This window comes from Arachis hypogaea, chromosome 14 (assembly GCF_003086295.3).
Source record: "Arachis hypogaea cultivar Tifrunner chromosome 14, arahy.Tifrunner.gnm2.J5K5, whole genome shotgun sequence".
Taxonomy (NCBI): Eukaryota; Viridiplantae; Streptophyta; class Magnoliopsida; order Fabales; family Fabaceae; genus Arachis; species Arachis hypogaea.
In genome coordinates this window covers 101,359,255-101,371,179 of record NC_092049.1, presented here as the reverse complement: position 1 = coordinate 101,371,179, position 11,925 = coordinate 101,359,255, and the positions used below count along the sequence as shown (strand labels likewise).

Sequence of the window (11,925 nt, the reverse complement as noted above, 5' to 3'; positions counted from 1 at the left end):
GATTTTGGAAAAAGTAATAAAAAATATATGATTGAAAATTATTTTGAAAAAGATATAATTTAGAAGATATGATTGCAATTTATTAAAAAAAGATATGATTGAAAATTATTTTGAAAAAGATATGATTGAGAAGATATGATCGCAATTTATAAAAAAAATGATTGAAAAGATATGATTGAAGAAATTAAAAAGATTTGATTTTTCAAAAAGATTTGAAAAGATCAATTTTTGAAATTAGAATTTTGACTTGACTAAAAAAAAGATATGATTTTGAAAATCTTTGACTAAATTAATGCAAAATTTTTAAATTTATGAGTAAAATAAGGATAGGATATTTTTTTGATTTTTGAATTTTAATGCGGAAAGAGAAAAACAACAAAATGACACTAAATTTAGAATTTTTAGATCAAAACACAGAGAACAAATAAGAAAACTTTGAATGTCAAGATGAACACCAAGAACACTTTTTTGAAAAATTTTTAAGTAACTAAAAGCACAAAAACACCAAACTTAAAATTTTTAGAAATTCGAATACAAATTTTCGAAAAATTAAAGGAAAACACAGAGAAGACACCAAACTTAAAATTTTTAGAAAATCAAACATAAATTTTCGAAAATTTAAAGGAAAACACAAAGAAGACACCAAACTTAAAATATAAAACTAAACTCAAATAAAAGACTCTAAACCAACAAAAAATAAATTATTCCTAATCTAAGAAACAAAATAAACCGTCAGTTGTCCAAACTCGAACAATCCCCGACAACGGCGCCAAAAACTTGGTGCACGAAATCACAATCACACTTTTGCAATTCCGCACAACTAACCAGCAAATGCACTGGGTCGTCCAAGTAATACCTTACGTGAGTAAGGGTCGATCCCACGAAGATTGTCGGCTTGAAGCAAGCTATGGTTATCTTGTAACTCTTAGTCAGGATATCAATAATTCTCAGATTTAATTGTAAAAAGTAAAAGAACATGAAATAAATACTTGTTATGAAGTAATGAAGAACAGGTTGAGGCTTTGGAGATGCTTTGTCTTCTGAATCTCTGCTTTCCTACTATCTTCTTCTTCATGCACGCAAGGCTCCTTCCATGGTAAGCTTTATGTTGGGCATCACCGTTGTCAATGGCTACTTCCCGTCCTCTCAGTGAAAACGTTCCAAATGCGCTGTCACCGCACGGCTAATCATCTGTCGGTTCTCGATCATGTCGGAATAGGATCCATTGATCCTTTTGCGTCTGTCACACGCCCAACAATCGCGAGTTTGAAGCTCGTCACAGCCATCCCTTCCCAGATCCTACTCAGAATACCACAGATAAGGTTTAGACGTTTCGGATCTCAGGAATGGCCGCCAATAATTCGAGCTTATACCATGAAGACTCTGATCTGAATCATGAGGCTATGAGATATGCATTCAATCTAAGGTAGAACGGAGGTGGTTGTCAGGTACGCGTTCATAGGTGAGAATGATGATGAGTGTTACGGATCATCACATTCATCAGGTTGAAGTGCGAATGAATATCTTAGAATAGAAGCAAGCGTGATAGAATGAAAAACAGTAGTAATTGCATTAATTCATGAAGAACAGCAGAGCTCCTCACCCCCCAACAATGGGGTTTAGAGACTTATGCCATAGAGAATACAATAAAAAACGTCTAAAGTATCATGAGGTACAAGATGAATCACTAAAAGTAGTTTTTATAGTGAACTAGTGACCTAGGGTTACAGAAAACGAGTAAGCTAGGGTGTTTAGTGTAAAAATCCACTTCCGGGGCCCACTTGGTGTGTGCTTGGGCTGAGCATTGAAGCTTTCATGTGTAGAGACTTTTCTTGGAGTTAAACGCCAGCTTTTGTGCCAGTTTGCGCGTTTAACTCCAGTTTTTATGCCAGTTCCGGCGTTAAACGCCAGAATTCTTGAGCTGAATTGGAACGCCTGTTTGAGCCATCAAATCTCGGGCAAAGTATGGACTATTATATATTGCTGGAAAGCCCAGGATGTTTACTTTCCAACGCAATTGAGAGCGCGCCAATTGGGCTTCTGTAGCTCTAGAAAATTTACTTTGAGTGTAGGGAGGACAGAATCCAACAGCATCTGCAGTCCTTTTTCAGCCTCTGAATCAGATTTTTGCTCAGGTTCCTCAATTTCAGCCAGAAAATACCTGAAATCACAGAAAAATACACAAACTCATAGTAAAGTCCAGAAAAGTTAATTTTAAATAAAAACTAATAAAAATATAATAAAAACTAATTAAAATATACTAAAAACATACTAAAAACAATACCAAAAAGCGTATAAATTATCCGCTCATCACTCATCGACGCAAATTTCATCCCAAAAATCAGGTTCACAACATGGTTAGCCAATGTTGTTATGGTAAAGAAAAGTAATGGTAAATGGCGCATGTGCGTCGACTTTACTGACCTAAACAAGGCATGTCCTAAAGATGCTTACCCCTTACCCTGCATTGACACTTTTGTTGATAACTCCTGCGGTTATGGAACTTTGAGTTTCATGGATGCATACTCTGGTTATAGCAAGATCCTTATGCATCCATCAGACCAAGAAAAAATAGCCTTTATAACTGAATATGGTAATTACTGCTATAATGTTATGCCTTTTGGTTTAAAGAATGCAGGAGCGATGTACCAAAGATTGATGAACAAGATCTTTGAACAACAAATAGGTCGGAATATTAAGGTGTACGTTGACGACATGGTCGCCAAGACAAAAGTCGGCAATTCCCACATCGACGATCTTGCTAAAATTTTTGGACAGATCCGAGCATATAACATGAGGCTAAACCCTAAAAAGTGCATCTTTGGCGTTCGTGGAGGAAAATTTCTCGGGTTCATCCTCACCAGCCAAGGCATTGAAGCAAACCTCGTAAAAATTCAAGTGATACTCGACATGCACAATCCCACAATAATCAAGGAAGTTCAGCGATTAACAGGGAGATTAGCGGCATTGTCCAGATTTCTGCCATGTTTAGCATCTAAATCCTCTAACTTTTTTCAGTGTTTGCGAAAAAATATAAATTTTCAATGGGCTGAAAACTGTGAAGCTACATTCACAAGTTTAAAACAATTTCTTTCAAAACCACCTATTTTACAAAAACCTAAACTCGGGAAGCCATTATATTTGTATTTATCTATTATTGATATGGCAATCAGCTCTGTTCTTGTTGCAGAAAATGACAAAATTCAACAGCCAGTTTATTTTGCAAATCATTGCAAAATGCCAAGCTTCGCTACCCGAGGTTAGAAAAGCTCACCTTTGCGCTAGTCTTCTCCGCAAGGTAGCTCCGACCTTATTTTTAGAGCCACACAATCAATGTCAGAACTGGACAACCCCTTCAACAAATACTCGCCAAACCCAAGCTAGCAGGAAGGCTAATCAAGTGGTTTATCGGACTTTCAGCATTCGATATTCAGTACCAACCTAGAGGGTCTATCAAATCCCAATACTTGGCTGATTTTGTTGCTGAGTTTACAAAACCATACTCGGAGGCAGGAAGCCAAGAATGGAGCTTGTTCGTTGATGGAGCTTCAAACCCTCAAGGGTCTGGAGCAGGCATACTACTTGAAAGTCCGGAAGGAATAATTCTGGAACACTCTCTTCGATTCTCTTTTAAAGCAAGTAACAACCAAGCCGAATATGAAACCCTCATTGCTGGGATCAGGTTAGCCATTGATTTGCATATTGTTGCCTTAAAAGTTTACTGTGATTCATTGTTAGTTGTTCAGTGATGAGCAGATATTTTATACGCTTTTTGACATCACTTTCATATAGTTTTTAGTAGTTTTTATTTAGTTTTTATTAATTTTTTATAGGTTTTAGTGTTAAATTCATATTTTTGGATTCTACTATGAGTTTTTGTGTTTTTGGACAACTTCAGGTATTTTCTGGCTAAAATTGAGGAGGTGGAGCAAAAGTCTAATTCAGAGACAGAGAAAGCACTGCAGATGCTGTCCAAATTTGACCTACTTGCATTCGAAAGAGTTTTCTGGAGCTACAGAGGTCCAAATGGAGCACTATCAATGGCTATGGAAAGCTGACTTCCAGAGCCTTCCAGCAATATATAATAGTTCATACTTTGCTTCGAATTAGAAGGCCCAAAACTGGCATCCAACGCTAGCTTCCTGCCCCCTTCCAGGCGTCCAGCGCCCAAAGAGCAGAGCTAAGCCCGAACACTCACCAAGTGGGCCCCAGAAGTAGATTTTAGCACTAAAAGGACTATTTTACCCTTACTAATCATTTGTTTAGTATTTAAGGGATTAGATTCATGTTATTCAGACACTTTTCATATCTCATTCAGCATACACATTTTTATTTTGTATTTTTCTTTCAGTATGAGTTTCTAAACCTCCTAGGTTGAGGGGAAGAGCCCTGCTGAGTTTTATGGATTAATAAAAGATTACTGTGCCACTTTAATCGGTGTTTGATTAATTCAAAGATGTATATTCGTTCTTCATCAATATGAATGCGTTGAACTGGCATAAGGTTATCGCATTCTACATGGGTTTAGAGTGCGTCTTTCATCGGACAATGATGAACCACCAGATTGAATATACGTCTCTCAGACGGCTAATCCATGATTTTGTTGGGGACTTCTCGAGATATCAGTTTAGCCAATTTTTTGGGAGATTAGGGTCTCTGTGGTAGAGGCTAGAACCTAACGTGCTTTACCCTTAAGTAGAGATGGATCCGCACTAAACCTGGGGTTCAGATCTAAAGGATTATTGGCAACTGCTCAAGCCAGTGTCAATCACATACAGCCTGCCATTGAAGAAATCACTCACAAGCAAAGGAAGCAGTAATACCAGAGTTAATCCAGAAAGACAAAGCAACTCCAATCCTCAACTATATTCCTATCCCTAAGTATAATTTCATTCACAAAGTATTTTCTACCCCTTTGTTGCTTTATTCCTTTTACTCTTTCAAACAGTCAAACCAATAACCTGTTGATTTAGCCTGACTACGACCTGCAAGATAATCATAGTAGCTTAGGTATTACTTGGACGACTCAGTGCACTTGCTGGTACAATAGTACGAAGGTCTGGGGATTCGTGCTACCAAGTTTTTTGTGCCGTTGCTGGGGATTGTTGAGTTTGGACAAACTGACGGATTGTCTTGCTCCCTAGATCAGGTAATTTATTTTATTTTATTTTATTTGAGTCTTTTAATTTTTGTTTTTCTTCTACCTTATTTTTTTCAAAAATTTTAAAACCTTTTTCAAGAAATATTTGTCTTTTCTTTGTTTAATTTTTTTTCTTAATTTGAGTCTTTGTTTGTGTTCTTGTTGAGTTTTTTATTTTTATTTTCTTCTTCCATTTTCGAAAAAAAAAATCAAAAAGCTTTTCAAAAATAATTTTTATTTTCTTTGTTTAATCTTTGTTCTTAGCTTGAGTCTTTGTGTTTATGTTCTTGGTAAATTTTCGTTTCTTTGAGTCTTTGTTTTTGTTCTTACAGCAATTTTTTATTTTTTTGGTATCTTTCTTTCAAAAATTTTTCAAAAATAATTTTTTTTTGGTTAAATCATGTGCCAATTCTTTAAGTTTGGTGTCTTTTTGTTATTTTTCTTTATTTTTTTGAAAATTTATATTTAGTTTTCTAAATATTTTAAGTTTGGTGTTATTTTTATGTTCTTGTGTTCTTTAAATTTCTTTGAATCTTGGTCTTCGTGTTCTTGTTATTCTTCAAGTGTTCTTGTGTTTCATTTGTGTTTTGATCTTAAAATTTTTAAGTTTGGTGTCCCATTGTGTTTTTCCTCCAAATTTTCGAAAATTGGGTGTACTAGATCTAAAAATTTTAAGTTTTGTATCTTTTACTTATTTTTCTCTCTCCTTATTAATTCAAAAATAAAAAATATCTTTTTTATCTTTATTTTAATTGAAGATTCGAAAATTCCTCTAAAAATTCAGATTTTAATTTTAAATTTTTTTATTTTATCTTATCTTAATTTAAAAATTCAAAATTCAATTTTTTCAAAAATAAAAATCATATCTTTTTTAAAAATCTTATCTTTTTCAAAATTAAAAAAAATCTTATCTTATCTTTTTCAAATTTCAAACTTCAAAATTCAATTCTTCAAAATTCAAAATTTAAATTTCAAAATTCAAATTTTAAAAATTAAATCTTTTCAAAAATTTCAAAATCTTTTTCAAATTTCTATCTTATCCTGTTTCAATTTCAAAAATTCAAAATTTAAAATTTCAAAATTTAAAATTCAAATTTCAAAATTTCAAATTTCAATTTTTAAGAATTCAAATTTCACTTTTCAAAATTAAATCTTTTTCAAACTCAAATTTCAAAATCTTATCTTTTCTAATCTTCAATTTTAAAATTCAATCTTTTTCAAATTTTTTTAAATTTCTCATCTTATCTTTTCTTATCTTTTTCTAATTTCAAATTTCTTCTTATCTTATCTCTTATCTTATTTTTAAATTCAAATCTTTTCTTAATCGCTTCTCTTCTCTCTCTTCTTTTTCAAAACTTTCTAACTAACTCTTCTCTCTCAATTTTCGAAAATTACTTTTTCTATCTCTCTTCCATATTTTTCAAAAATCAACATTCAAAATTCAATTCTTTTTAATTTGTTTTCTTTAATTTTTGAAATTAATTAAAAAAATTAATTATTATTTATCTTTTCTACTTTTATCTCTTCTTCTACTCCTTCTATCTTCTTCCTTCTTCATCTTCTACCTTTCTTAATCATGAATCCAAGTGGAAATGAGGAGCCCAGGAGAACTCTGGGATTTTATACAAGTCCCAATGCTGACTTCTATGGAAGAAGCATTAGCATACGTCAAATCAGAGCTAGTAGCTTTGAATTAAACCCTCAACTTATTACTCTGGTGTAGTAGAACTGCCAGTATTCTAGGCTTCCTCAGGAAGAACCTACAAAATTTCTTGCAGATTTCTTAAGGATTGCTGACACAGTAGACAGTGAGGGAGTAGACTAAGAGGTCTACGGGTTATTGCTCTTTCCTTTTGCTTTAAAGGATCAAGCAAAAAGGTAGTTGGATAACCAGCCTAAAGCTAGTTTAAAAACTTGGGAAATAGTTAGTGGACAAGTTTTTAAACCAATACTTCTCCCCAAGAAAGGTGACCCAGCTGAGCCTGGACATCCAAGGTTTCAAATAGGGAGATGGTGAATCTCTTTATGATGCTTGGGAGAGGTATAAGAGGATGTTAAGAAAATGTCCCACTGAAATGTTTCCATAATAGGTACAGTTAGACATCTTCTACTATGGGCTTTCAGACATGGCTAGAATGTCCTTGGACCACTCTGCTGGTGGTTCCATGCACATGAGAAAGATCATTCAAGAAGCCCAAGAGCTTATTGAGATAGTTGCCATTAATCAGCATCTGTACTCATCTCTTGAGGCCTCTATAAAAGGAGAGGTTAAGGCAGTAGTTGCTAAACCTAACCCCTCCAGAGTAGGATGGCCCATTGACTCAGCAACTGCAAGCCCTTGCCCAGCAAATGCTGGAACTGCAAGAGGCTCTATGAGAAACTCAGGCTTCTAACAGAAATGTAGAGGCCTAGTTAAGTCAGACAAGCCAACAGTTATCTAAGCAGATAACAGATGAATGCCAGGCCATTCGACTGAGGAGTAGGAAAACCTTAAGCTCCCAACCTCAGCCAAATAAGAACAAAAAGCCCATAGAGGATAACCATATCTCTGCACAAGATGGTTCTGGGCGTTCAAATGCCCAGAGAAGCACCACTCCTGGCGTTGAACGCCAGGAAAGGGCAGAGACTGGGCGTTTAAATGCCCAAAGAGGTATCCCTCTTGGTGTTGAACGCCAGGAAAGGGCAGAGAGTAGGCATTTAAATGCCCAAGGAGGTAGCAGCATGGGCGTTGAACTCCCATCCAAAGGAGGTCAGTTACAGACTAATAACAACCCTCCTAAGCAAGCTAGTAACCCCCCTTCCAACTCACATGGCATTCGGCCTTCATCAACTAAGGTTGATGAATACAAGGCTAAGATGCCATTTTCTCAGAAACTCTATCAAGAGAAAAGGGATAAACAGTTTGCCCGCTTTGCGGAGTATCTTAGAACATTAGAGATAAAGATCCCTTTTGCAGAAGCTCTTGAATAGATACCTTCTTATGCTAAGTTCATGAAGGATATCTTAAGTCATAATAAGGATTGGAAAGAGACACAAATAGTCCTCCTCACTGAGGAATGTAGTGCAGTCATTCAAAATAGCTTGCTAGAGAAGCTTAAGGATCCTGGAAGCTTTATGATACCATGCACTCTAGGTGATGCTTGTACAAGGACAGCTCTATGAGCGGATATTTTATACGCTTTTTGACATCACTTTCATATAGTTTTTAGTAGTTTTTATTTAGTTTTTATTAAGTTTTTGTAGGTTTTAGTGTTAAATTCACATTTTTGGATTCTACTATGAGTTTTTGTGTTTTTGGGCAATTTCAGGTATTTTCTGGCTGAAATTGAGGAGTTGGAGTAGAAGTCTAATTCAGAGACAGAGAAACTGCAGATGCTGTCCAGATTTGACCAGCTTGCAATCGGAAGAGCTTTTCTAGAGTTACAAAAGTCCAAATTAAATGGAGCGCTATCAATGGCTATGGAAAGCTGACTTCCAGAGCTTTCCAGAAATATATAATAGTTCATACTTTGCTTCGGATTAGAACGCCCAAAACTGGCGTCTAACGCCAGCTTCCTACCCCCTTCCAAGCGTCCAGCGCCCAAAGAGCAGACCCCAACGTCCAAAGCCCCAGAGAGGACCCCCTAGCCAGCGTTCAACGCCCTAGGAGCCTCATAACACGTGAATCTCATCAAAACACAGCCCAAACACTCACCAAGTGGGCTCTAGAAGTGGATTTTAGCACTAAAAAGACTGTTTTACCCTTACTAGTCATTTGTTTAGTATTTAAGGGATTAGATTCATGTTATTTAGACACTTTTCATATCTCATTCAGGATACACATTTTTATTTTGTATTTTCCTTTCAGTATGAGTTTTTAAACCTCCTAGGTTGAAGGGAGGAGCCCTACTGAGTTTTATGGATTAATAAAAGATTATTGTGCCTCTTTAATTCGTGTTTGATTAATTCAAAGATGTATATTCGTTCTTCATCAATATGAATGCGTTGAACTGGCATAAGGTTATCACATTCTACATGGGTTTAGAGTGCGTCTTTCATCGGACAATGATGAACCACCAGCTTGAAAATACGTCTCTCAGACAACTAATCCACGATTTCGTTGGGGACTTCTCGAGACATCAGTTCAGCCGATTTCTAGGGAGATTAGGGTCTCTGTGGTAGAGGCTACAACCTAACGCACTTCAGCCTCAAGTAGAGATGGATCCGTACTAAACCTGGGGTTCAGATCTGGAGGAGTATTGGCAGCTGCTCAAACCAGTGTCAATCACATACAGCCTGCCATTGAAGAAATCACTCACAAGCAAAGGAAGCAGTAATACCAGATTAATCCAGAAAGACAAAGAAACTCCAATCCTCAACTATATTCATATCCCTGAGTATAATTTCATTCATAAAGTATTTTCTACCCCTTGTTGCTTTATTCCTTTTACTCTATCAAACAGTCAAACCAATAACCTCTTTATTTAGCCTGACTAAGACCTGCAAGATAACCATAGCTTGCTTCAAACCACAATCCTTATGGGATCGACCCTGACTCGCTCAGGTATTACTTGGACGACCCAGTGCACTTGTTGGTACAATAATACGAAGGTGTGGGATTCGTGCTACCATTCAGTAAGTAAATCAGTGTTTTCAAACAAAAGATCAGATTTTGTTAAAATATCTGGATGTTGTTCAACAACTAGTAAACAACTTTCTTAAGATTGAAATCAATCATATACCTAGAGATCAAAATCACAGAGCAGATGTTTTATCAAAACTGGCAACTACACAAGCACACACTGCAACACTTTTACAGTCAACTTTAGATAAGCCAAGCATCGATACAGCTAACATTTCTAATATCATCAATGAAAAAAGTTGGCAACAGCCCTATATACATTACCTCCGAAATGAGTCCATCCCGGAGGAGGTTGAAGATTAGAAAAAATTCAAAAGATAGGCCTCTTTCTTTACCTTATTGAATAATGTTCTGTATAGGCGAGGTTATTCTCGACCACTTTTGAAATGTTTAGACAGATCGGAGGACGGCTTTATTTTAGCCGAAGCTCATGAAGGCATTTGTGGAATACATTCTGGGACAAGAAGCCTGGCACAAAAAATACTCCGAGCTGGTTTTTATTGGCCGACATTGTGGGAAGACAGCCGACAAAAGGTCAAAACTTGTGATAACTGTCAAAAACATGCTCTGATCATCAACGTACCAGCCGAACACCTACATCATTTAGTGGTAAGCTGGCCATTCAATCAGTGGGGAATCGATATTCTCGGGCCTTTCCCTACTGCTCCAAAATAGGAGAAATATTTGGTAGTCGCAATTGATTATTTTTCTAAATGGATTGAGGCTCAGCCTTTAGCAAAAATCACATCATCCCAAATGATATCTTTTGTTTGGAAAAGTATAATCTGTAGATTTGGTATACCTTGTCATATTGTAACTGACAATAGTTGCTAGTTTACCGACCATAATTTCAAAGCATTTTTATAGATAAATCAACACTTTTCATCTGTGGAGCACCCACAATCCAATGGATTAGCAAAGGCTGCTAATAAGGTCCTCTTGCAAGCCTTGAGGAAAAAGCTCGACAATGCCAAGGGCCTATGGGCCGAACTTGTTCCGGAAATATTACGGGCATACAATACTACAGTGCATTCCACAACTGAAACCCCATTTCGCCTGGTGTATGGATCTGAAGCCATGATACCAATTGAGATTTCACAAGATTCGCTGCGAACGCAAGCTGAACACCATGACCAAGCTCGGCGAGCAGAGCTTGACTTAATCGAAGAAATGCGAAACACAGTAGCCATTCGTCACCGTGCTTTACAACAGCAGGTTGGCCGACGACACGACAAGAGGGTGCACCTCAGATCGTTTAATGTAGGCGACTTAGTGCTGAGAAAAACTGAAGAGGCTCACCGACCTTCCTCCCACGGAAAGCTTGCTACAGCCCGAGACAGCCCTTACCGAGTACATGAAGTCCTCAGAAGAGGAGCTTATAAACTAGAACAGTTGAATGGAACCAAAATTCCCAACACCTGGAATGTTAATTCTTTAAAGCAATATTACAGTTAGCAATAGCAGCATGCTAGTACTCTTTTTTCTACCTCGAGATTTTTTCCCAAAAGGGTTTTGCTCGAGGAGGTTTTAACGAGGCTAGCTTACCTGGAACCATTTGTAAAGGTACTCCGTTAAATAAATTTTATTCATCTTTTTCTATAAAGATCTTTTCATGTTACATGCTCTGGAAAATCAAGCTATTTGTTCTCAGACTATTAGGCTAAACCGATTTGAGCCTATCAGACGACAATATTATCTTTGTTTCAACAAAGGACTATTGATCAGACTAAAAGTCGCATTTTCGGCTGAATGCACAAAACTATGCTAAGCAACGCTTAAGCGATAAAGTGCAGTGATCATACCCTTTCTCCTCAAGGTACCAGAAAATAATTAGGAACAAACAAAATCTAATTAAACAGATATAAATCACAAAAGCATCAATAACAATTAAATAAGACAGCAGTTCAGATTCACAGTTCTTACAGAGCGTTCATATGCTATATTCAAAACAAAGTACAACATGTTCTATAAATAAGCCAAAGAAAGCATTTGGCATAAGCTCTAACCATAAAATACAACACTAATCTACCAAATTCTCGTCCCCCTCTTTGGCAGCCTCTTCATCATCCACTAGCTGACCATCTCGAATTATCTTGCTCGGGTCCATTGAAGTAAAATCCCCATCAGGAACAAGAAACTTGGCCTGGGTTACAGCTTGCTCAAA

The 11,925-nt window shown here is 36.5% G+C and overlaps 1 protein-coding gene across 1 annotated transcript; it reads left to right on the top strand.

The window, feature by feature from the left end:
- The first annotated feature begins 2,373 nt into the window (after positions 1-2,373).
- LOC140178641 (uncharacterized) lies at positions 2,374-11,216 on the top strand. Its single transcript, XM_072215848.1, has 5 exons — positions 2,374-2,593; positions 3,174-3,298; positions 3,435-3,682; positions 10,121-10,370; positions 10,629-11,216. The coding sequence occupies exons 1-5, from the start codon at positions 2,374-2,376 to the stop codon at positions 11,214-11,216; spliced, it is 1,431 nt and encodes a 476-aa protein (XP_072071949.1).
- Positions 11,217-11,925: the final 709 nt, after the last annotated feature.